General features: G+C 40.8%; 1 protein-coding gene across 2 annotated transcripts; it reads left to right on the top strand.

Annotated features, from left to right (window-relative positions):
- The first annotated feature begins 7,270 nt into the window (after positions 1–7,270).
- LOC139570545 (DDB1- and CUL4-associated factor 7) lies at positions 7,271–21,334 on the top strand. 2 transcript variants are annotated; one of them, XM_071392497.1, is made up of 7 exons: positions 7,271–7,801; positions 11,633–11,791; positions 16,813–16,924; positions 17,549–17,667; positions 17,989–18,198; positions 18,452–18,569; positions 19,213–21,334. In XM_071392497.1, the coding sequence occupies exons 1-7, from the start codon at positions 7,664–7,666 to the stop codon at positions 19,386–19,388; spliced, it is 1,032 nt and encodes a 343-aa protein (XP_071248598.1). In that variant the 5' UTR covers positions 7,271–7,663; the 3' UTR covers positions 19,389–21,334. The 2 variants fall into 2 exon arrangements, with proteins under 2 accessions (XP_071248598.1, XP_071248599.1); XM_071392498.1 differs by having other exon boundaries at positions 7,313–7,801; positions 19,216–21,334.
- Positions 21,335–27,333: the final 5,999 nt, after the last annotated feature.

Raw genomic sequence — 27,333 nt, 5'->3', positions numbered from 1 at the left:
CAAGGTCGGAGTTCGTCCCCTCCCCCCTAAAATCTAGATTACAAAAATGTTATATGTCAGCACCCAGCCACTCGCAAAGTATAGGCTGCTGTGATCATTCTCAGTGGCAATAGTTTTTTTTGTTCAAAGTGGCTAGAGAGGACACAGTAATGAGAGAAAAATCATATACTAGGCCTACTGGAAAAATAATATGCTACAAAAAATATTAGTATATTCATCCTAGCTCGGCTACATTTCATTCACCCCATTTCATGAGAGGAAATGCAAAACTGTCCAGACAGGTTGGGCATATTTTAGGAAACTTTCTGAATGGACATAGAGAGAATTAACAAACTCATACACGCACACCCACCGACCTTAAATTATCCATCAATCAAAGCCGCCTGCAGCGCATCTCACTCAGACACATAAGCAAATCACATTTCTCATTTCCCCAAAAATGTATATTAAAAACTTTGCCTTAGCTTCAAATCCTTTCTGCGGGTTATCAAAAACGAGTCTACATTATAGGATAATACTAAATGAATGTAGATTATCATATAAATTGATGAGGAAAGTTTTAAGGGGAAGATGTAGAGACAGCTGTGATATTGGCCTAGAAAACAGGATCACATACACACGACCTGTCCATAGCCTATAAGCCATTGATACGTTCTCGTGAAGCAATGAGTAGTTCTAGTATGTTGACACTAGGCCTTGATTTTAATTTGAGTGCTTTCTCTAAATCTGTGCAACCACTTATTGATAAGGGTAGCTTAAACTTGCATCTTCGCTGGCAACTCACCTATATATCTTCCCCATCTCTCTAGCTCTTTAACAAGTAGCCTACACTGTTCAAATTAAGTGCTTTGTAACACCAAAACTAGTGACAACTGAGCTGCCACCAACGTGAAGAAGACAAAGCTTAGCTGAAATTTTGAAACACATCATCATGAGTTGTTTTGAAACATTACATGGTGTGTTGTAACACCACTTAATCAAGTGTTGGGTAACACCTTGCCAGGGACTGGGAGCACTGTCAGAAAAGTTTGATAATACTATTTTGGTGTTTCGAGTTCATGCATACAACATACAACATTGTGTAGAATAATATTTAAGTCTATAAATGATGAAGTTATTCTTAAATTCTTTGGTAAAATGATATTAACAAATGATTGAAATGACTTGTGTCACGATTTGGCCAGGATTGTTCCGGTTTTGGCCACTAGATGCCCCCATTGTGCTTTTTTGACCCTTTTGTTTTCCCTTGTTTCCAGTTATTATTTGCACCTGTGCCTCGTTTCTCTTGAATGTATTTAAACCCTTCGTTTTCCTCAGTTCTTTGCTCTGTGTTTGTATGTTAGCACCCAGCCCCAGCAATGCTGTGTACATTTGTTACTCCAGTTGGATTCTCTTGAGGTACTCTGTTTTTGTTCTTTTGTTCCTTGTGGATTTACCTTTTGTCTTGGAGGATTACCTTTTTTCTCTTGGAATTACTTTTGATGTTGTGGATTTATATTTTTGCCTGAAGTACTTTCCTTTTTACTTTATTAAAACACCGTCTCAAGTACTGCTGTGTCTGCCTCATCTTCTGGGTTCTGCCGACTATTAGTGGCTCAGTTTGCTAAGTGACTGTTTCTCACACCGGAGACCTGAGTTCGTAACCGCGTCCTGACAACTTGCATTCATTGTTATTAAGGATATAGATACACAGAGTGCACAAAACATTAGGAACACCTTCCTAATATTGAGTTGCACCCCCTTTTGCCCTCAGAACAGCCTCAATTCATCAGGCATGGACTATACAAGGTGTCAATACTGCCTTGCACACTCTTGCCTGCATCTAGCTGTGTCTAGCTTCCTGCACCTGCATCCAACAGTTGCAAACTTAAGTTTCTATTGGACAAATTGAGTTATGTTTATCCCTGTTTTGTTCCGTTTGCTTCTGTTTAAGAAACATTTTTCAACAGAATCGGCAGAATGAATACGCACCTGGTCACACACAACACAGTTCACTTTCATAGCAGCCACATACAAACAGCATGATCACTTTGCTCATATAATTCCTTCTCGCATGTATGTGCTCTCCTCCTCTCACCTTTTTCCTTAACTTGTGGACTTCAGTGCACAACACATCAGCTATCTGTGACCAGGCGAAAAAAGCTTTTCAAGCCAAACCTTCATATCATAACCGCTAACCGCTACACACAGCCTACATCGTTGACATCATAATAGCTAACATCATAGTCAACATAGCTACTAAAACTAACACGTTAGTAAACCCTCTCCAATCATGCAGTACAGTGTATAGTCAGCAAGCAATTTAGCTGTTACACCGGCAGGCCCCGGTGGCAATACATTTATAAGAACAAAACATTACCTTCACTTGGAAGAGTTCCAGTGTAGGATAGTCATAGCCAGCAACCTATCATAGCATCCCTCTCTGTTTGAGCTGGGTGTTTGAGTAGGTTAAACCAGCTAGCTGCATTCACTAGCTACAGTGCCTCCGGAAAGTATTCAGACCCCTTGACTTTTTCCACATTTTGTTTTGTTACAGCCTTATTCTGAAATTGATTAAATAGTTTTTGCCCCTCATCAATCTACACATAATACCCCACAATGACAAAGCAAAAGCTGTTTTTTTTTAGATATTTTTGCAAATTTATAAAATAAAAAAATAAAATAAAAATATCACATTTACATAAGTATTCAGACCCTTTACTCAATATTTTGTTGAAGCACTTTTGGCAGCGATTACAGCCTTGAATCATCTGGGGTATGATGCTACAAGCTTGGCACACCTGTATTTGGGGAGTTTCTCCCATTGTTCTCTGCAGATCCCCTCAAGATCTGTCAGGTTGAATGGGGAGCATTGCTGCACAGCTATTTTCAGGTCTCTCCAAAGATGTTCAATTGAGTTCAAGTCCGCGCTCTGGCTGGGCCACTCAAGGACATTCAGAGACTCCTGAGTTGTCTTGGATATGTGCTTAGGGTCATTGTCCTGTTGGAAGGTGAACCTTCACCTTTCCAAATCATGTCCAATTAATTGAATTTACCACAGGTGGATTCCAATCAAGTTGTAGAAACATCTCAAGGATGATCAATGGAAACAGGATGCACCTGAGCACAATTTTGAGTCTCATAGCAAAGGTTCTAAATACTTATGTATTTCTGTTTTTTATTTTTTATTAATTTGCAAAAATGTAAAAAAAACTGTTTTTGCTTTGCCATTGTGTGGTATTGTGTGTATATTGATGAGGATTTAAAAAGAATCTATTTTATAATAAGGCTGTAACGTAATAACATGTGGAAATAAAAGTCAAGAGGTCTGAATACTTTCCAAATGCACTGTATATCTTGTCATACGCGCAACTTGACTACGAAAGAGAATGGTTGGAATGTCAATTCTCATCAAATGAATAGGAAGTCTGACTGAAATTTGACATAATTTTGTAAAATTTGTAACGTTTTAATTTGTTGATAAAATGCGGGACATGATTGTTTGGTTACGGGACAAAGGGCCAAAATGCGGGACTGTCTCGCACAATCAGGGATGTTGTCACCGAAGAAGCATGGTGCATCATCCAGAAACATACATATATTTTCCATACAATGTGTTAGAATTTTCAAACTAGTTTTCATTGGTAGGCAGATAAAGCATTTTTAACAAAAGCAATCGCGTTTGCATGTGAAAACACATAATCCTACTCAGTGGCTCTGCCCCACTTGTTTTGAGCCCCACCTGTTCAGGGCCTGTTTTGCATGTTATTTTGCCATTCATTCGTGTTACGTATCAGTTTGCAAACAAAAAATATATACTGAGTTAATAAAGCCGCATTCAAACATGATCTCTTTCTTGAGTAAGGCAGCTCCAAAATGCAGGTGTTTCAGCCTAGCTCAGTGATTTCTGTGGTGGAGGGGCAGCCAGCAGAAAATACAGAGCCTATGCGTTGGTAATCTTCTCTAATTGCTCCGTGATTGGCTCAGTGGTCTGTCACTCATGGGGACACTACCTCACTGCAGAGTCTAAAGGGAGTCCTAGGCAATTCAAGCCCCTTTGGGCGCTGCCATAGATTTACATTGGAAGTGCCCATCCAAGAAAGCTCAAGGTCATTGGCCACAGATAAAATGATGTCAAATCACATTATATCTACTGTAGCTTTGATTGGACTGATCATGTCAACATCATACTTTAAACATCTTAGCTAGCAAGCTAGACAAGCAGTCATCATTATGAATCACATCGACAATCTACTGGAAAATCCTTTTCAATCCTTTTCATATGAAGACAAATTATAGATAAAACGTAATGGTGCTCATCGGCCATTGGACATAAACATTACACAACAAGTCGAAAATGACAAATTCAACAACGAGTGGTTTGGCAGTAATCAGTGGCTTAGTGTAAATGTTGCAAAGCAATCACTAGTTTGCTTCCCCTGCCTGCTATTTGGTCCATTCAAGTCTGGGTTTAAGAATTTAAAACATCTGTCTCTTTCCAAGCTTAAAAGGATAAACATTCACACGCAACACCATGGGCCAGAAAAGGTAGAATACATTGGCCAATCCAGCGTGGCTTCTTCCGTTTTAAAAACAACTGGGAACTTGGAACTGGGAAATCTCAGACCACAGTGAGTTCAAGACAACTGGGAACTTAGAAAAAAAAGGTTTTGAACGGTCATCCAATTCGGGAACTCTGGCCTCTTTCTAGAGCTCCAACCTAAAGTTTATTGATGTCATGATTTGACTTCGTTTTTTTCAGAGTTCCCAGTTGTCTTGACATCACCATAAATCCAGAGAATGCCAGACTTTGAGGACAAAGTTTGATGACAAAATATGCCCACAAGAAGGACTGCCACGCCACCTTCCTGTTCAAGTGGGCTCCCGAGTGGCACCCACTGCATCTCTAGCACGGCATCTCAGTGCTAGAGGTGTCACTATAGATACCCTGTTTCGAATCCAGGCTGTATCACAATCGGCCGTGATTGGGAGTCCCATAGGGTGGTGCACAATTGGCCCAACGTCGTCTGGGTTTGGCCAGTGTAGGCCGTCATTGTAAATAAGAATTTGTTCTTAACTGACTTCCCTAGTTAAATAAAGGTTGAATAAAATTAAAAAGTGAGCACAGTACAACAACGTTGAGTCAAAAAATGACTTATATGCTGCTGCATAAATTATTTAATATGCCAGTGAGCTATGTATATGGTAGCTAAGAAAGTAATTCTAAGCGTATGTTGTGTAGTAAGCTGTTAGTAGCCTATGTGCTCCACCCTAATAATTTGGTCCCTCTCCCCCTCAGAATTTATCCTACTGTTCTGACTTGGTAGTGCACATGTAGCCTATAGCCTGTTTTAGAGAAATGTCATCATCGAATATTGTAAGAGCTTTCATTGTCTGCTTATATGCCCACTTTATTTATTATTCGGTTCTGACTTGGTGCACAGGGAGAAAACTGTAAGAACGGCCCATGTTCTGATTTCTGTTGTTGTACATTTCAAAAGTGCTGAACAAATAGCTATATTGACTACATCCGTCTTAGCTCACTCATTGTCTTAATCGAAATTATGGCTTGCCTCTTATCCGCTCATCGTTCCCTTATGCCATAGTTTGTACATCTCAATTGTTTTTGACCTATTGGTTATATAGGTCTATCTCATTAAAACTGTATCTTAGGCAATGTTGGAATTATTTAATTGTTTTGCTTACTTTGTGTATTATAATTAGCTCATGTGATTTTCTCCACGAGGAGGGGATACTATATAATGTTGTTGGTTCTGTAACCATATTTGTTTTCAACAAAAAAGTTCAGTAATAGAGCCACGTAATTCCAGTTGATATTGCGAGGGTTGTTTTGTTTGCGCTGTCTGTGCGTCAGTATATTGTCTATATTGTCTATAAAAGTGGATCCTCGTGATTGTATTTTCATTCCCTTTTAGACCACTTGGCCTAATAAAACACTTCAAATGGAAGGCTAACCGCTTCTCTCTCTCTCTCTCTTTGTTGACTTAAGGAAGAGTAAGTTAAGGCCTCAACATCTTGCTGAATTTCTGTACTAACATCTATCCGAATTCCTGTCGGTGTTGATTTTGAAAGTGCTGAACAAATAGGCCTACCTTTATAAACTTGCTTATTCTTAGAGCTAAGTGCTAATGATATAAAAACAAACATAATGCATTTTCTGAATATAAATTGAATCATGTTTGTGTATGGGCAAATGTCAAAACTCATGTTGGCGTTCGTTTTTATTTAAGGAGAATGCAGTTCTTATCGACTTACACAAGTCCACAAGGAGTCAGTAGAAACCACGTTTGTTTATGCAAGTCAGCCATATTAGCTACAATATTTAAAAATGCAATAAATGAGGCTGAATGAACTGTTTTGCTGCCAGACAAGGCTCCGCTGATAGCCAGGTGTAGCAGTGGAAAGGATTCACTCCATGGTGCTGAAAGGAAAGCTCCGCTGTTGGGACAGCTTTGTGTAGAACCTAACAGTTTGTGGGCACCGTTTGTCACCGTTATAGTGCAATTCGTGTATTGTTTAGTGTAGTGTAGTGGCTTTGCTGGCATGCATCTAAAACATCCACACCCCCCACCACTGATCCTACTCATTACTCCACGTGCTTAATTACATCACTTTGTTTTGAGCTTACTTCGCCACAGGCTTTTGAACAGGGCACCTGTCTCGCCGCTGGTAGGCAGCCTGGTTGCCAAACGAATGCTCTTCCACCCGGTGCAAAACACGTCTACCTAGGCCAAATTAATAAAATCCCCTCAATTGTAACGTCGGCACCGTTTTGACGTGCCTAGCATACCACCACAGATGGAGCAATGAGACAGATATTTCACTGGATGTATAAATGTGAAGCATCCGGTTGGCGTTTCCACTCAATTCCAAATATGGTAATGAGAGGAAGCCCACTGGCGGGCAGTGGGAGAAGATGGAACGAAATGGACTTTGGCCGACATTCTGCACATTTTCTCATCTATTAAACATTTGATCTCAATACAGTTTCTGTTTCAAAAACTACAATATCGTATTAACAGAGTGGACTAGGTTTTGTAGACTTTACCCTTTGCAAATGTTTTTACAAATCGCATTGTTCAGGAGTGCAAAGGCGAATTGAGTTATTGCACACGCGTACTTCACAGAGTAGGCGTTCCCTAACGGAAATATGCAGATGATTACTAGTAAGCGCCAATGGGATATCGTAAACGCGTGCTTGGCTCTACCCACCTCCTTGCTTGTTCAGCCCACTATGACAATTTTTCCCCCATTGGAAACAACAAGCTGTGATCTATCTTGGTTTAGTTATAAACACCATTGATACAACAGTGGTAGTCTTTTGTAAATTGTCCAAGACAGCAGCCATTGCTTCGGTGAATAGGCCTATGTTTGTTGCAGTTTATTCTGTGTGCTCAATGTAGAGTTTTTCAGCTAACCCTTGCAAACGTACTGTAATGTTTTGGTGGGCTCTTCATCAACGTACCGCTACTGCAGATTATACAAAGTAGCTACATTGAAACGTTGAGTGCCATTTTATTTGACTACAAAGGGAGAAAAAAAGCATCGGCCTCCAAGACGCATTTAGCTCGGAAATTTAAACCCGGTTGTAGATTAAGTCACCGGTGATAGTTCGCCTTATTTGGTATTTTTTTGAAGAAATACATTTTTCACTGCCTTGACCATGTCGCTTCACGGTAAGCGCAAAGAAATTTACAAATACGAGGCGCCATGGACGGTATATGCAATGAATTGGAGTGTGCGACCAGACAAGCGCTTTCGTCTCGCTCTTGGCAGCTTTGTCGAGGAGTACAATAACAAGGTAACGCATTTTCTCTCCAAACATTCCATTATGAATCAAATGAGCCTACATTTAATCCTACTAGGGTAGAACGGGGAACACAGTAACAAAAAAGTAAATCAAATTCGAAATAACGTAAGAAAACTGTTATTCAATGTGCTAATACTTGGTTAGTAAACCTGGTCTCAGAGCATTTCGTATTATTCTTATGTTAATTCAATTGTGGATGTCCATCTCCCATTTAATATACAGTATCAGTCAAAAGTTTGGACACCTACTCATTCCAGGGTTTTTATTTATTTTTACTATTTTCTACATTGTGAAGACATCAAAACTATGACATAACACATATGGAATCATGTAGTAGCAAAAAGTGTTAAACAAATTTTTATGTTTTATATTCTTTAAAGTATCCACTTTGTCTTTGACAGCTTTGCTTTGCACATTCTTGGCATTCTCTCAACCAGCTTCACCTGAAATGCTTTTCTAACAGTCTTGAAGGAGTTCCTACAAATGCTGAGCACTTGTTGGCTGCTTTTCCTTCACTCTGCAGTCCAACTCTCAATTGGGTTGAGGTCGGGTGATAGTGGCCAGGTCATCTGATTTAGCACTCCATCACTCTCCTTGGTCAAATAGCCTTTACACAGCCTGGAGGTGTGTTGGGTCATTGTCCTGTTGAAAAACAAATGATAGTCCCAATAAGCGCAAACCAGACAGGATGGTGTATAGCTGCAGAATGCTGTGGTAGCCATGCTGGTTAAGTGTGCCATGAATTCTAAATTAATCACAGACAGTGTCACCAGCAAAGGACCCTCACACCTCCTCCTCCGTGCTTCATGGTGGGAACCACACATACGGAGATCATCCGTTCACCTACTGTGTCTCACAAAGACACGGCGGTTGGAAACAAAAATCTCAAATTTGGACTCATCAGACCAAAGGTCAGATTTCCACCGGTCTAATGTCCATTGCTCGTGTTTCTTGGCCCAAGCAAGTCTATTCTTCTTATTGCTGTTCTTTAGAAGTGGTTTCTTTGCAGCAATTTGACATGAAGGCCTGATTTCACGCAGTCTCCTCTGAACAGTTGATGTTGATGTCTGTTACTTGAACTCTGTAAACCATTTGTTTGGGCTGCAATTTCTGAGGCTGGTAACTCTACTGAACTTATCCTCTGCAGCAGAGGTAACTTTGGGTCTTCCTTTCCTGTGGCGGTCCTCATGAGAGCCAGTTTCATCATAGTGGTTGATGTTTTTTGCGACTGCACTTGAAGAAACTTTCAAAGTTCTTAATTTTCCGGATTCACTGACCTTCATGTCTTAAAGTAATGATGGACTGTCGTTTCTCTTTGCTTATTCGAGGAGTTCGTGCCATAACATGGACTTGGTCTTTTACCAAATAGGGCTATCTTCTGTATACCACCCCTACCTTGTCACAACACAACTGATTGCCTCAAACACATTAAGAAGGAAAGACATTCCACAAAATAACTTTTAACAAGGCACACCTGTTAATTGAAATGCATTCCAGGTGACTACCTCATGATGCTGGTTGAGAGAATGCCAAGAATGTGCAAAGCTGTCATCAAGGCAAAGGGTTGCTACTTTGAAGAATTTCAAATATAAAATATACTACATGTTTCCATATGTGTTTCGTTCTTTTAATGTCTTCACTATTATCCTACAATGTAGAAATTAGTAAAAATACAGCTAAACCCTGGAATGAGTAGGTGTGTCAACTTTTATAATATGTTATGAATTCTGGCTAGCTGGCTAACGTTAGCTAGGTTAGGGGAAGGGTTAGCTAACATGTAGTAGGGGCTGGGCGACATGTCCAAAATACATCACGGTATAAAAATAAAAAAAACAGTATTTTACATTTTTGATTAAAAAAAGTTCAAAATGTGCTTTGAGTAGTGCGTGACCCTACGGTGGTATCGCATCCATTCTAAGTGATTTGAATGGGTCTTGGTCCATTCTGATTGTTTTACACTTCAATTCAACTTCAACCTAAAATTATTTCCCGCATTTCCATAAATTTTTGCGTTTTCTGCACTCATTTGAAATAATTTTCCCACTGCCACTTAAGGATCCACGATACGGGCAAAAAACACCTTATTTTTAACCACTTTGCGATTTAGATCAAAACACTTGGAATCATGGAAATGGAATGTTCATTCTAATTCTATATTGTGAATATAAATAATAGTGGGCTCTTTGAATACATTGTTTGACATGACAACAAATGAAAATGCCAGGGAGGAGTTATTGTGACAGGGTTGGAACCAAAATGATGGTCAGTGTTTCCTAAGGGACCTTATAGGCCTACACCAACACTGGTATTAGGCTGTATTAGCTTGCTACTTTTGATCTGATTCAGTAATTTTTTTGGCTAACTAGCGATTAGCGGCTATCACAATTTAGCTAAATTCTGCCAAGAAAAGACAAACTAGCTGTTTGCAGATGTAAGAAACACAAAGTAATTGTAGAACACTTGTTGATTTTATATTAAGAAGCAAATTGGAAACAACATCGATGTCATCAAAATTGTTGCATGTGCTGCAGTAATCATGCAGACTGAACGCAAGTGTCTCGTGGTCAAGCAACAACAAATGCACTCCGAGAGCTCAAGTAGCAGTGTAAACTATAAAAATGGATGTTACACACAGCATATTTAACAAACCAAACATTCAAATACAATTATAGAAGGTAAAGGGAAAAAGCCAAACCGGTCCGTGCATCAATACTGGTGTATATAGTAAAATACGATAAACCGCCAGCCCTTCTAAGTAGTTGCAAAGTAGCAAAACATTTCTAAGTAGTTGAAAAGTTGTTCGTGATGAGATTCGATCTCGCAACCAATTGGTGGCTAGATGTTTGGGTTTTTGCCTTAAGTAACTGTCTTTTTTTGAGTGTCCAGGAATTACATTTACTATGTTACGTTTGTCTGAGACCAGGCTGGGTTAGTGTACCTAGGAAGTTTTGTTTTAAATCTATGAACACTTTTCTTTTATTGATGACAAATGTTTTTTCAGGTCGAATTGTAAATATTCTTGTCGCCTCTTTCTTGATTATTGACCTACGGAACATTCTACATGTATCTAACCATATCATTTTTATCAGTAAGAAGAGGTCGGATTAGACTCAGATTTGTAATTTGTTACAATTAACCCCTTGCCTAGCCAGCATATCTGACCTGCTTGCTTACAGCTGCACTAGGGTCAGACAGGCTTCCTGTGTAGATTAAGACACCGCGGAGCCGTCGTGAGATATGGCTCGGAAAATGTACCTCAATCCAGGGATTAGAAATGTACTCCGAATTTTTCCATTATCCTAACTATTACACTGAGAAATGACTGCTAGTGTCAGGCTGTATATACCAATTATTTGTCTATTTCAGCCTGATTAATTAGACTAGCACAATTGCAACAATATCCATCACTGTCAATTAAACAAAGGTGTCACTGTTTGGCAGTTCCAGTAAATAAAATTCAATAATACAGGTTTATCATACTTATTATCATCACAGAAAACGAGCAGAGTGTCACTGTTTGGCACTGTTCGCAGTTCCAGTAAATAAAATTCAATAATACAGGTTTATCATACTTATTATCATCACAGAAAACGAGCAGGCTTAATATTATTTTGACCGCACATTTAAAATGTTCATATCTTATCCAGAGCGACTTACAGGAGCAAATGGGTTAAGTGCCTTGCTCAAGGGCACATCGGCAGGTTTTTCAACTAGTGAACTCGACGATTTGAACCTGCACCCTTTTTAGTTACTGGCCCAAGGCTCTTAACCGCTAGATTACCTACTGCCCCATGCTGATGTTATTGTCTGTTTTCCCCATAGGTTCAGATAGTTGGATTGGAGGAGGAGAGCTCAGAGTTTGTCTGCCGGAACACATTCGACCACCCTTACCCCACCACAAAAATTATGTGGATTCCCGACACCAAGGGGGTGTATCCTGACCTGCTGGCTACCAGTGGAGACTACCTGCGCATTTGGAGGGTAAGAAGCCAATAGCCTACCACTGCCAGACCTTTGCCTACCCTGAATATTGTAGCGACCTTAACCCTACATCTGCGTCAACGTCAAGAGGTTTCAATCAGAGAGGCCCATACATGTGAAGGGCTTGGTATAGAGAAGCGTGGGGAGACGCTCTCCTGAAGGTGGTAGTGTAGCGACCTTAACACTGCTTCGATCTGCTCACGCCAATTCTTGTTGAACACTTCGGTTTGTTGTTTTGGGAAGTTTCTTAGTGGATCGCCAACTTTTTCGTTTGGATCCCACAACGCATTTGTTATCAGCTGCTGGGACTGCTACTCTCTGTCCAGTGATCCTGCCGACCAAGGCCGGGTCTGAGGAGCTATTTGGCGTAGCTGCTAGCCTAGCTAGCAGGGTTTGAGGGCTTGAACACAACCAGCAACGCGGTTAGCTATTGTGGCTGGGGCCGCAGTTTGTCCAGGGTTTATGGCTGTCTAGATACCTGCTGTTTGTGTTCAATCGTCCCTGGTACCGGCACTGTCTGGAACTGTGAGGAGTAACAGTGTAACCTGCGTTGCTAGCTACCATGACAAAGACCAAAGCTGGTGGGAGTACCGTTGTGGACAGTACTATCTCTCTATCACCGGTGAAGGATCTTTTTAAACGAACAAAAAGAGTTCTAGGAGTTGTTAACAACAAGAAAATAGGTTTGTGTTTTGTCCAAATACTGGTTGATTCGACTAATAAAATAATGGACGACCTGACCAGAGAGGTCCAGGACCTGAAGAACAATTTGTAGTTCTCCCAGGGTCAGCTTGATTTGGTGAAACAGGAGAACGGCAAGATGACAGCAATCTGTAAGTCATTGAGAGGGGACATAAGTTCTGTGTGTGAATGATGGAAAAATCTGATTATCTTGAGGGACAATCAAGACAGAACAATATGGTTGTGGATGGAATTGCAGAATCTCCACATGAGACCTGGATGGAGTCTGAGGACAAAGTGAGGGAAATTATCTCTGAGAAATTGAAGATGGTCTACCGGAACATTGAGGTGGAGCGCACACACAGGGCTGGAAAACCCGGCCCAGGTGACAGGCCCAGTCCGATAGTGGTCAAGTTCCTGAGGTTCAAATCAAATTGTATTTGTTACAGTGAAATGCTTACTTCCAAGCCCTTAACCAACAATGCTTTAAGAAGTTTTAAGGGGGAAAAAAGTGTTAAGTAAAAAATAGAAATACAGTGCCTTGCAAAAGTATTCATCCCCCTTGGTGTTTTTCCTATTTTTACATATATATTCACCTCCTTTGCTATGAATCCCCTAAATAAGATCTGGTGCAACCAATTACCTTCAGAAGTCACATAATTAGTTCAATAAAGTTCACCTGTGTGCACTCTTAGGGTCAGATGATCGCAGTATATATATACACCTGTTCTGAAAGGCCCCAGAGTCTGCAACACTACTAAGCAAGGGGCACCACCAAGCAAGCGGCACCATGAAGACCAAGGAGCTCTTCAAACAACAGGTCAGGGACAAAGTTGTGTAGAAGTATAGATCAGGGTTGAGTTATAAAAAAATATCAAACTTTGAACATCCCACGGAGCACCATTTAAATTCATTATTCAAAAATTGAAAGAATATGGCACCACAACAAACCTGCCAAGAGAGGGCCGCCCACCAAAACTCACGGACCAGGCAAGGAGGGCATTAATCAGAGGCAACAAAGATAACCCTGAAGGAGCTTTGAGAGCTCCACAGCAGAGGTTTGAGTAACTGTCCATAGGACCACTTTAAGCCTTATGCTCCACAGAGCTGGGCTTTACGGAAGAATGGCCAGAAAAAAGCCACAGCATAAAGAAAAAAATAAGCAAACACGTTTGGTGTTTGCCAAAAGGCATGTGGGAGACTCCACAAACACACATACATTTATTTAACTAGGCCAGTCGGTTAAGAACAAATTCTTATTTACAATGACGGACAAACCCGGATGACACTGGGCCAATTGTGTGCCGCCCTATGGGACTCCCAATCACGGCCGGATATAAAGTCTGGATTCGAACCAAGGAGGGTAGTAATGCCTCTTGCACTGAGATGCAGTGCCTTAAACCGCTTTGTGTGTGTTAACTATTTAACTGTACTAGAATGCTTAAAAGGCTGCAAAAAAAATTTATATAGTTTTTTTCTTTTGGCAAGGAAAATATCGGATATTGATATCGGCCAAAAATGACATCGGTGCATCACTAAAAGCAACACCTCAAGGCACAACGCCTCTCCCCTATTTGACCTAGATAGTTTGTATGTATTGATATGTACTGTAAGCTGTGTGTGCCTTAAATAAAAAAATATATATATAAAGCAAAAAAAGGGGGAGGGTGGAGCAGGGTATTGGTGTTTCCGCTGCAGTCATTTGCCGCCAGGACAAAAAAAACATGATTTTTTTTTTATTTCTACCGAGGCGCACTTTGAAGATGCTAGAACAGTCCACATTTATCTTTTCCTCTGCAATGAAAACAAGTAATGAATAAAAATAATCTGAAAACCCCATAGTAAAATAGTTGATCTATTTACCTAGTCTGCTTGTTGTGTATTCTATGTGAGAGAAACATGCATTCAATGCATACCAATTCTTGCAATCGCGGGTGAAAACAGAAGTTTTAATGGCCTTTTTTAAAAAGCGGGGGATACCAGCTTTCTACTTTATTTATTTCTCAACTCCTAAATATACGTGAACTGCACCAATTTATATCTAGAGATCACATTTGGGATCTGTCTAGTGTTTAGCCCAATAGGGTAAATGCAGATGGGCAACCCCATGCTTCCGCCTATTTAACTTCTCTAGGGTAGGTGAGACGCTAACGTCCCAGCAGGCCAACATCCGGTGAAACTGCAGAGAGCTAACATTTTAAATACACCATTCGTTGTATTAAACATTCTTGTAAATACATGTATCTTACATCATTTAAAAGATGAACGTCTTATTAATCCAACCGCTGTGTCAGATTTCAAAGAGGTTTACTGCAAAAGCAAACATGAGATTTTCTGAGGACGGCGCCCCACACACACAAGTATTTCTAGCATTTTCCAACCAAGCGTTAGCGTCACGAAAGTCAGAAATAACAATAAAATAAATTGCTTACCATTGAAGATCTTCCTCTGGTAGCAATTCCAAGTGTCCTAACTACACAGTGAATGTTCGTTTTGTTTGATAAAATCCATTTTTATAGCCTAACACGAAACATTTGTAAACCGGTTGCGTCGTGATTTCCGTCTCATTCAACTTTGGACGAAGCGTTCGTGGTAATTACACACACTAAACAAACATTTATCCAGTCATGGTTGGTTTCATTGCAATCCTCTGGTTGTTACTAACACAACCATACATGATGGCTCTTTTCCCGGGACGTATTGACCGAAACAAACCGATTTGAAGACACCAATCAATGACCTCATTGCGCACCAATGGTAGGTCCGGTCTATCGTTGATTGACTGTATTTTGGCCCAGTGACCACTGAAATCTAGCTTGGAAGATAGCCAATGAGCTGAGGTAAACGACAATATGTAATGGTTATACGTTTGAAGACCAACCTTTGTCGTAAACTCTGGCGTAAAAGAGGTTAATTCGCCATTGCAAATCCTACTTGACGGAGCCACGAGTGTTACGCATAGCAGTACATATTCAATAGCATTTTCAACAAGTTTATATATTTAAATTATGGCGAATAAATCAGGAAAAGCTAAAACAAAGTCTAGGTATACAGAATTAACCCAAATTATAGAGGAAATTGATAGAGACAGCCCCCCCATCTCACATCTAGCCTTCAGGGAGCTGCTCATCCAGGAGCTTGCTAGCTACAGCAAGTCCACTGCAGCACCTTCTGCTCCGTCAACCAGTGGTGTTCACCTGCCCAGATTCATCTCTGCAGGCATGAATATGCCTCAGGGCAAAAAGGGCACAGTGGGGAGGCGACGTTGTGCCCTTTGTCACAGGAAATGCCCCATCACCTGCACCACCTGTTCAGTAAGCCTCAGCTTTACAGCAGAAAGAGACTGCTATGGGCCATGGCACCAGGACTGAGGGCTGAGGGTCTTCACAATATTTATTTAGAAAATATATAATATTGTAAATAGAAAATGTGTAAATAGTTACCCTTGTTATTTGTTTGTTTTATTATTATTATTTTTTTCATATATACATTTATTTTTTGGGGGTGTGTTAGAATAGCATTTATGTATTTTGTATATAGTTATTTCCTTCAAAATGTATCGCTGTACCAATTCGGCCACTTGGGTACATTTGTGTGGGACACCTGGGTGACTTCATGCTCAATGTCATGTAGCTCGCTCATTTTTGAAGTTATCTGTCTAAAACTTTGCTCAGCTATTGTTGCCATCTTATGTTCTTCATTCGAATCATCCACAGCATCCTATCTGTATGTTTGGCTGTTCTTGGTCATTTTAAAGATGATGCAGCAACAATAAAAAAACAGAAAACGTATGTTTATTTTCTTCTACCAGATCTATTGTGTTATATTCAATTCACATTTCCAAACAATTCAGAGTGTTTCCTTTCAAATGATACCAAGAATATGCATATCCTTGCTTCTGGGCCTGAGCTACAGGCAGTTAGATTAGGGTATGTCTTTAGGCGGAAATTGAGAAGAAGGGGGGGGGGTACCCCAAATAAGTTAATTATAGCCATAATGCTGCATCAGTTGGTCTACAGGTGATAATGCTTATTGCATAGTCTAGATGCATGGTCCAATATGTATAAATATTTGTAACAAATTATTTTTCCAATATGTTGTGCTCATTTCTGGAGTTGGAAATGTATATTTTAGATGGTGTCAGCATAATTACATTTTCATTCATTTTAGAGTAGAATGCCCTTTTTGAAAAGTCACCAGAACTGAGCTTCGCAGTCTTTCTACATAAAACGTATCTAGGCTGGACATACAAATTATCCAGGGGGGAACACTTTAGGTATAAATATGTCTGCTTCATTTGATGAGGTGATTTAAAAACAAACTTTTGTTGTTCCTGACAGGTGAGTGACACTGAGACTCGTCTGGAATGCCTGCTCAACAACAACAAAAACTCAGACTTCTGTGCACCGCTGACATCCTTTGACTGGAATGAGGTGGACCCTAATCTGCTGGGTGAGAATAACTTTATCCTCTTTTTTTATGGCCAGACTACGTTACCGGATTCTCTGGACGCCTCTTCCAGATTGCTATTGACATTTAGTGTTCAAAATAAGCTAAACAATTGAGTCTTGAGCAAGTATGAGCTCTTGACGCCTCTTCACAAACAAGAGACACTAGCATATACCATTAGCTCTCCAGGTGTCATTGTTATACAGCCTTGGTTGGTCTCATTGTTTTTTTTTTTTACTTGACTTTATATAGAGCATTTATAATGTCTTCATTAGCTCTACATCGACGCTTCATTTGATATTTTTTTAAGCAAAGTCATACTACATGAAATGTGATATAAAAGGTCCTTACATCTGTTGCTTTGCCAACTGCAGCATAACCCTTTTGCCACCCTTTATATAGCATGCCGTTTGCTTATGAATGATACATAGGCCTTAAAGGGTATAGGAAGGCGTCATTAAAGATGTGTTGTAAAGCTTTTGTATAATTTCAGCCAGTAGGTTTATCGCTCACAAGCCAAAACAGGTCCCCTGCAATTGAAATGATATGTTACAAACTCCAATTCATACGACATGTTACGAATTTATGATCCCGTTCGATAAATCTCATGATGTTTCTTCTCTGTAGGTACCTCCAGTATTGACACCACCTGCACTATCTGGGGCCTGGAGACAGGTCAGGTACTGGGCAGGGTCAACCTGGTGTCTGGCCATGTCAAGACTCAGCTCATTGCCCATGACAAAGAGGTAAAGGCAATGCAGGGGTTAGGCCAGAGCTGAAATAAATAAAGTTCCAATATCCACACTTGCATACTAAGTATGTGGTGATGTATTGGCCATTCAGGTTAAGTAGTATGCTAGTGTGGATATTGGGCATAGTCAATGTAATGGTATAGCAATGTTCCAAGTGATCAATGAAATTACCGCCTCCACCCATTGTCAGTTGTTGTATTTTAGCCGTACTTGCCTAAAGTATCTGTCAAGTCAATAGACTATGAACAAACCATATTTTCTATCTCAGTAGTAGATGTCACCTGTTATTTCACCAAATGTGTGTCCTTGTCGCAGGTCTATGACATCGCATTCAGCCGAGCCGGTGGTGGCCGGGACATGTTTGCGTCGGTGGGGGCAGACGGCTCTGTGCGCATGTTTGACTTGCGCCACTTGGAGCACAGCACCATCATCTACGAGGACCCCCAGCACCACCCGCTGCTCCGCCTCTGCTGGAACAAACAAGACCCCAACTACCTGGCCACCATGGCGATGGATGGAATGGAGGTCAGCCCTGCATCTGTTTGCCTATTCGTCTGCCTGTCCATCTGCATGTCTGTCCCATCCTTCATTGTACTGTATGTGATTACGTTCATGTGATTCATCAATGCTATAGCAATTCAAATAATGCATGTTTGGTTATCTGGCTACAGTATTGGACCAGTAAAAGTCGGTCAATTATGCTAAACAAAAATTCTAGTAGTCTATGATTATATGTATTCTACCTTAGCATGTGCATTTTTCTCTCTGTCCGTCCCAGGTGGTGATCTTGGACGTCCGTGTGCCATGCACCCCAGTGGCCAGACTTAACAACCACCGCGCCTGTGTCAACGGCATCGCCTGGGCGCCCCACTCCTCCTGCCACATCTGTACAGCAGGTAAGCTCTCTGTTTCCTCCCGCTTATCTTATACAGTATTATCAATGTGCGAATGTGCCAACCAGCCATGTGCTAACCTTCCAAGTTAAAAAAATACATATTTGTGTCTTTTTTTTTTTTTTTGCAGTATATGGAAAATGCCAAGGACTTTGGGATTATTTGTACTTGAAAATTAAAACATGATAATATAGGATACAGTTACTTAAATTGGTTTTTGGTTGTAAAATGCTAAAGTTGGCGGATGTTGGCAGTGGCTAGGTAAACAAACTCAAAGCTTGCAATGCACTCCGTCCTTCAATAGAGTGCCTACAAGGTATGGAAACATATGTCAATTTGTAATTTGGGTGAACTATCCCTTAAATGTATATTATTGATTAATTAATCCATAAGATTCTGTTGACAAAAACATCAGACATTCTCAGAAAATATGAATATAAATGAAATGGCTGGCATCGCGGGTGAGATTTTATTTTATAAGTTGTTTTTTCCATAACATCCCCATGGAATTATTTAGTAAAACTAGAGCACAGGGCTGAAAAATATATACCATCGATTATCAAATCTGCCCTCTAGTAGCCCAGAACACAAGCATTGATTTCAGTCTACAATACACTAACTACTGTCCTCTTTCCTGTTCGGAAAGTAGCGGATGACCATCAGGCGCTGATCTGGGACATCCAGCAGATGCCCAGGGCCATCGAGGACCCCATCCTGGCCTACACGGCCGAAGGCGAGATCAATAACGTCCAGTGGGCATCCACCCAGCCTGACTGGATCGCAATCTGCTACAACAACTGCCTAGAGATTCTCCGCGTCTGACATAACCTGGGCTCAGCTCTTAGCGGGACAGTCTGAGGTGATCCTTGGAATCTGATCTGAGCTCAGTGTCGATGTCCTATTTTAATACAGTTGGTAAATCGAGAGGGATAGTTTAACTCCGGCCCGCTCAAGAACGGACATGGCAACTTCATTTTTATGATCTGACGTCAACAGGGACTCCTGTTCGTGTAGGACTGAACTGTATGATACTGGATTGTGTATGTGTTGTTGCCCTTTTCATTTGAGGGTAATGTTATAGATGCCCTTTACATTCAAAGGGGGGTGACAACGTTACCCACAGACAATGTTTACACCCTCCTGAGTAATTTACGGAAATGCTCAAGACTCCCCCTGGCTGCCTCTCAATTTAGAATTTTCTCAGAAGCTGTTATTTTTGACAGACATGTTTGAATAAGATGCGGTTCATTGTGAGATCATGTTTGTGAAGGGGAAAAACAAGAACAAGAGTAGCCAAAAGACTCAACTTATCACAATTATACCCACACTTACCAGGGCACTTTGTTTAAATCTGAGACTTTTTTCAGCATGTTATTTGATAAGCGTATAGGCTTTAACATGTGAATGGATCTATTTCTTTAAAGTGGTCTTTGGTAGAATCAGCAGTTGCTACATCCATTTTTGGACTTATACATTTAATGATGTGTACCCATTTTGATTCTTGAAGAATATAACCTATAAATGCTTCATTAGTTCAAAGTCGTTCCAAATCAGAACCCAAAATATAAGCTCATGTTTGTAAACACTGTATAGCCTCTAAACATGGTACAACTATAGTTTTGATATCATGAATGGTCAGTACTTGCATCCATAGCTGTCTACAAATTTGAGTGGTTCGATTTCTCCAGCCCCACCCCTCAGCTTTTGACTGAAACGGGGCGGGGTGTCTCTTGTTATTGTTTTTACTGCCGATTCCGCTTGTAAGCTTTTTTTAAAATGCAGTATAATGTACGTAGTTATTAGTTGAGTGGCCATTGTAATTTACAATATCTTTATTCTCTTAACACCCCATTTATGTCTGAATCACATAGTTTCAGATCATATGGTTCTCTTTAAAACGGGACTGAATTCAACTGTTCAGGTATTCAATTGTTTATCTTCACATTTACAATTTTGCCATTGAACATAGTGACAATTGTGATATGAAAAACATCTTTATTTAATACAAACTACAGTAAATATCTGCAGTGAACTTATTCATCCACTACTACAATACAGCTTTCCTATTTGTCTTGGTTCTGCCTGTAAAATATTGTAAAAAATGTTCATAGTGCTAAAGGTAACCCTAAACACTTTGTGTATAAACTAGATTAGGTAAATGTATATGAATTGTTGTAATGTACAGAGTGATATTGTATTGTTGAGGTGCAAACGTCATATCAAGAAGTGGTTCTACTTTTTACATTTTACTTCAAGCCTCGGTCGTAAGGGCTACATAACACTGTCCCAATGACATAAACAGCCATGACAGCTGGTGTCACCTTATGGCAACCAACTTAAAAAATGACACAAACCATTAATAGGCTTAGTCAGTGGTGGTGGGGGGAGGGGAATAAGGGAGGGTTGTCAAAATAAAGTTTTTGTTTATAACTTTTTTTTAGTGGGCACAGAGGGTAGTGCTTTTTAAATTTTTAAATTCTCGCTCTGTTTACATTCACCTTTTTTGCAGGTTTTACTATATAATTGATTCTATCCTAAACAGATTTCCTCATCTGCTTGCGTGCACCCCCCCCCCCCCCCTTATAGGTTGTTATCAATAAAACCTCACAATACGGTGCAGAGCGTTCGATTTGGCTGCTCTGGGTCAAGGAGACCCCCAGCTCTGCTAAAACCATTTCACTAAGCCTACGTGCTGTTTTCAAGGGATTGTTAAATAAATATGAACTACACTGAACAAAAATAAATGCAACATGCAACAATTTCAAAGATTTTATTGAGTTACAATTCATATAAGGTAATCAGTCAATTTTAATTAATTAGGTCCTAATCTATGGATTTCACATGACTGGGAATACAGATATGCATCTGTTGGTCACAGATGAAAAAAATAAAAAAGAGGGTCGTGGATCAGAAAGCCAGTCAGTATCTGGTGTGACCACTGCATCATGCAGTGTGACACATCCTTCGCATAGAGTTGTGGATTGCTGTCCCACTCTTCTTCAATGGCTGTGCGAAGTTGCTGGATATTGGCGTGACATCCAGAGCATCCCAAACAGGCTCAATGGGTGACATGTCTGGTGAGTATGCAGGCCATGGAAGAACTGGGACATTTTCAGCTTCCAGGAATTGTGTACAGATATTTGTGACATGGGGCCGCGCATTATCATACTGAGAGATGAGGTGATGGCGGCGGATAAAGGATCTCGTCCCGGTATCGCCTTCGATAAAATGCAATTGTGTTCATTGTCAATAGCTTATGCCTGCCCATACCATAACCCCACCACCACGGGGCACTCTGTTCACAATGTTGACATCAGCAAACCGCTCTCCCACACTACGCCATAGATGCGGTCTGCCATCTGCCCGGTACAGTTGAAACCGGGAATCGTTCGTGAAGAGCACACTTCTCCAGCGTGCCAGTGGCCATCGAAGGTGAGCATTTGCCCGCTGAAGTTGGTTACGATGCCGAACTGCAGTCAGGTCAAGACCCTGGTGAGGGTGAAGAGCATGCAGATGAGCTTCCCTGAGACGGTTTCTGACTGTTTGTGCAGAAATGATTTGTTTTTGAATACCTACAGTTTCATCAGCTGTCTCGGTGGCTGGTTTCAGACAATCTCGCATGTGAAGAAGCTGGATGTGGAGGTCCTGGCTGGCGTGGTTACACATGGTCTGCGGTTGTGAGGCCCGGTTGGACGTACTGCCAAATTCTCTAAAACGACTGGAGGCGGCTAATGGTAGAGAAATTAACATTAAATTCTCTAGCTACAGCTCTGGTGAACATTCCTGCAGTCAGCATGCCAATTGCTCAACTTGAGACATCTGTGGCATTGTGTTGTGACACAACTTCACATTTTAGTGGCCTTTTTATTGCCCCCAGCACAAGATGCACCTGTTTATTGATCATGCTGTTTAATCAGCTTCTTGATATGCCACACCTGTCAGGTGGATGGATTATCTTGGATAAGATCCCAGAAATTTTCTATTTCAGCTCATGAAACATAGGACTAACACTTAACATGTTGGGTTTTTAATATTTTTTTCAGTGTGCTTTGTTTTAATATCATCACCTCTTGAAGAGCATAGAACGACACATTTCCGATTTATTCCACATTTGGCCGCATCAGTTTTACAGCAAGTAACTGCATGCTTCTCATGATCAGTAAACATCATTTGATCATGTATTTTCAGATTATCCATTTGCAATGTAGCTAGTAGATTAGGCATTTGGAAAGAGGTTGACATCGGCAAGTCCTCGTCCTGGTAAAGTTGTCAGTCGGACTACTGTCATCACCCCTATAGATGGCAAGCAAATATAACCATCTAGTTTATCACCTGACAGTTAGTTTGTTAACAAGCCATATTGACGTGATCTGTTATGAGCTAGCTCATTTGATGTGGCCCATCAATCAATGTGACTTCTGTCAGCAGAAATCATGCTTAAACACTCTTAAAAACAATTTTGTAAAGGGGATACTTTTAGCTAACTTCACTAGGTTGGTTGGAGGAAAAAGTACATTAGGTCTACTTACCACTGTTTATTCGAACTGAACAACATTTCTACTGGTAGCTTGCCAAGTAAACATTAACAGCTAATAGTGCATCGGCAAATACGCCCTTCTGCTGCTTGACATGCAAGAGCCCACAAAGGATGGGAAATGAACCTAAACCACTCATGCTTGTCAGGTAAAGTTTATTTTATATTACTAAAATACAATTTATGGTGAAAAATCTTGAGGCTTCTGTGTCTGAAATTACTTGCCCCCCAGTAGGCAAATTAAACACCTTGTGACTTTTCATTGATAACGACCTGTATGAAGGTGTTTTGGTACTTCCCTTATGCACTACACTTTTCCATGCGCAAACTATACCACAGGTCAATAATAGTCTATCCGGCCCTCTATCCAGCCACCATTCATAGTGACAGTAGGCTAACTAGTCTTATACCACACATAAAATCATTCAAAGCTGCACCAATGTTCAATATAAGCAGAGAGGCCAGGTGCATCATTGAGCATGAAAGCACAGTGAAGACATGAGACAGGCAGTTTAGGGATGATACAATTATCTTACCTAGACTAGCCTACAACACAATGCAATCAATAATTACGTTGTTTTCAATGGAGTACATAATTATACTCTAGGCTGTAAACTGCAGTGGCAATGTCATTTGAATAACGGCGCAAAATCGTTGTGATTTTTGTATTTTATTCCATTTGGATCAGTTGTGGGTCTACTCTACAGTTTTTATACGGTCAAGAAAGGTGCAGTAGCAGGCCGTATTTTAAGTTCTGATACTGAGATGCGCTGTCTGTTGCAGATCATTATTTTCCCAAGTCTAAATATAATAGTGTGCCACATACAGTGCATTTGGAAAGTATTCAGACCCCTTGACATTTTCCACATTTTGTTACGTTACAGCCTTATTCTGAAATGGATTCAATAGTTTTTTCTTCTTCATCAATCTACACACAATAAGCCATGACAAAGCAAAAACAGGGTTTTAGACTTTTGCCAATGTATATAAAAAACGATGACATTTTAAACAATATTCAGACCCTTTATTCAGTACTTTGTTGGAGCACATTTTGGCAGCAATTACAGCATCGATTCTTCTTGGGTATGATGCTACAATTTTGGCACACCTGTATTTGGCGAGTTTCCCCCATTCTGCTCTGCAGAGTCTCTCAAGCTCTGTCAGGTTGGATGGGGAGCGTCGCTGCCCAGCTGTTTTCAGGTCTCCACAGAGAGGTTCGGGCTCTGGCTGGGACACTCAAAGACATTCTCAGCGACTTGTTCGAAGCCACTCCTGCGTTGTCTTGGCTGTGTGCTTAGGGTCATTGTCCTGTTGGAAGGTGAACCTTCGCCCCAGTCTGAGGTCCTGAGCGCTCTGTAGCAGGTTTTCATCAAAGAACTCTGTACTTTGCTTCATTCATCTTTCCCTTGATCCTGACTAGTCTCCCAGTCCCTGCCGCTGAAAAACATCCCCACGCATGATGCTGCCGCCACCATGCTTCACCGTAGGGATGGTGCCCGGTTTCCTCCAGACGTGACGCTTGGTATTCAGTCCAAAGAGTTCAATATTGGTTTCATCAGACCAGAGAATCTTATCTCCCGTGGTCTGAGAGTACTTTAGGTGCCTTTTGGCAAACTCCAAGCAGGCTGTCGTGCCTTTTACTGAGTGGCTTCTGTCTGGCCACTCTACCATAAAGGCCTTATTGGTGGAGTGCTGCAGAGATGGTGGTCCTTCTAAAAGGTTCTCCCATCTCAACAGAGGAACTCCGGAGCTCTGTCAGAGTGACCATCGGGTTCTTGGTCACCTCCCTGACCAAGGTTCTTCTTACTCGACTTTCTCAGTTTGGCCGGGTGGCCTGCTCTAGGAAGACTCTTGGTGGTTCCAAACTTCTTCCATTTAAGAATGATGGAGGCCACTCTGTTATTTTGGACCTTCAATGCTACAGAAATGTTACGGTTACCTTCCCAAGATCTGAGCGTCGAAACAATCCTGTCTCGGAGCTCTACGAACAATTCTTTCGACCTCATGGCTTGGTTTTTGCTCTGACATACACTGTCAACTGTGGGACCTTATATAGACAGGTGTGCCTTTTTTTTTTATAAATAATGTCCAATCAGTTGAATTTACCCCAGGTGGACTCCAATCAAGTTGTAGAAACATCTCAAGGATAATCAATGGAAACAGGATACACCTGAGCTCAATTTCGAGTCTCATAGCAAAGGGTCTGAATACTTTTGAAAATAAGGTATTTCTGTTTATTTTTGATACTTTAGTCAACATTTCTAAAAACCAGTTTTTGCTTTGTCATTGTGGGGGTGAGGGGTTGAAAAACTATTGCATCCATTTTATAATAAGGCTGTTGATGGGGGTCATGATAGGGGCTGCACCAAATGATTGATGTATTATAATAATTGATTATGCTTATGTTGTATTAATAGAAGGAAGGGCTATAAGACCCCACCCCCTACATTTATAGGGTCCTGGACTACAGATTAGCAATATATGCGTTACAAGGTTTAATGTTGTTCCACAGTTATTATCTAGTCTCTGCTTCTTATAAGAAATGGTCTGAGAGATGTGTGAGTTATTGCAGTCAAAGACAGGGTGTCTGTGAGAAAGCGCCCCAAGGCTAAAAGAGATTCATAGACACAGAACCCTGCAGGGGAGTGAAAGAGACAAGTCAGACAGACATAAAACAACTTGGGGAGTGGAAAATTACTGCTGAGCTCCCTGGAACACTGGAACAATTGTTTGTGTAAAAGTTTGTGTAACTGTATATGCATAGGCTTGGTCTCATAAGTAGAAGGTATTGACGTAGGCAGTTACATCACTAGGGGTTGACTGCAAGCATAATAAAGCAACTTGGACCCTTTCCTATTTTGCAAAACTTATTCGGAAACATGCGTGCTATGTTCCCGTTGTCAACTTCTGTCTGCAATTGCATTAATAAATGAATAATTGTTTTACTTAAAGATATTGTCTGATTGTTGATTTCACTAATAAGAAAATGATTGACAAGGAGCAAGGAACCTACTCCAACACTGTAACAAAATGTGGATTAAGTCAAGGGGTCTGAATACTTTCCGAATGCACTGAATAGTCCCAGCATGCCCAGTTATTCAGGAAAGCTTAACATGCTCTGCCTCCTCTCCAATCCGAGTGTCTATTCCTCACGCACCTAGAACTTATCGCTTCAAAGTAGCCTAAATATTTGTCATTTAACTTGTGAAATGTTTTACCTTTTACATGTGGCATAAACACAACCAGTCAATGTTTTCATCTGATTTGGGCTACTTCAAAAGCGTTCTGTGCACATTTTCATCCAAAATATAATTCCATCATCCAAACTGTGTAGGGGCCATGTGTTGAATGGAAAAATACATCTGTTACCAAACACCAAGATTGCCAACCCTTTGATACTGTGTAGGCCTACAAGATGTGGAGGGATGTAGCCCTGTTATGTTTGTCGAGATTGACAGTCTATTTGATTGTGGTGTTCAAAACACACCACGATGTTGAAGCGCCCGAATTCTGTATGCTTTGCTTATTGGTTGTGTGGTACATTGGCACAGAAACCTGTTGGTGGAAAATTAATTGTGTATATTTTATATCATTCTAGATATAGCATCAGTGTTGAACCTACCAAGCTGATCATTTTCTGCAGTTGACTCTGATTGTAGTCTAATGAAACATGCAGGGAAGAGTTGGCTCATCCGTGGAGGTCAGTGAACACCCCCCCCCCCCCCCCCCCAGCACAAAGTGACTGGCTTTTAAAGGATAAGTGGAAATCATGTTAATGTTTTGTACTTTGAGGACTATTCCTTCAAGGTACATCAACTTCATCAACACTTCAGTTTAGCTGGAGAGATGGGTTGGCTACATGGAAAAGTGATGGAAGACAGTGGAGGCCAGTACAGGTAGGAAGAGAAGAATGGACAAGATAGGCCACTGTTCCATCTTGCAGTCTGTATTTAACAGAGAGATAGCAGCCGAAAAAGAGAGGATTGTGGTGTCAGATCCCAAACCAGCCCCTCGACCTTACCAACTCACTCAGTGGGGCCTCCGTTGTCACGTGCTGCTGACTAGAGGTTGACTTCAAAAGGGGCTATTGTATCAAATAAACCCATCAACTTTGGGACCAATGACTGTATACATTGAGTGTACAAAACGTTAATGGTCCACCACCCAAAGGACATCCAGCCAACTAGACACACCTGTGGGAAGCATTGGAGTCAACATGGGCCAGCATCCCTG

This window comes from Salvelinus alpinus, chromosome 3, assembly GCF_045679555.1.
Source record: "Salvelinus alpinus chromosome 3, SLU_Salpinus.1, whole genome shotgun sequence".
In the NCBI taxonomy this organism is placed as follows: Eukaryota; Metazoa; Chordata; class Actinopteri; order Salmoniformes; family Salmonidae; genus Salvelinus; species Salvelinus alpinus.
Note: the sequence above shows the minus strand (reverse complement) of the source record. Positions and strands in the feature narration are given on the sequence as shown.

Bases quoted from the DNA above. Each gene is read 5' to 3' on its own strand.
- LOC139570545 (XM_071392497.1), top strand. From the start codon at position 7,664: ATGTCGCTTCACGGTAAGCGCAAAGAAATTTACAAATACGAGGCGCCA. The intron at 7,802-11,632 runs GTAACGCATTTT...TTTTCCCCATAG, and splicing joins TCGAGGAGTACAATAACAAG to GTTCAGATAGTTGGATTGGA. The intron at 18,199-18,451 runs GTCAGCCCTGCA...TGTCCGTCCCAG, and splicing joins TGGCGATGGATGGAATGGAG to GTGGTGATCTTGGACGTCCG.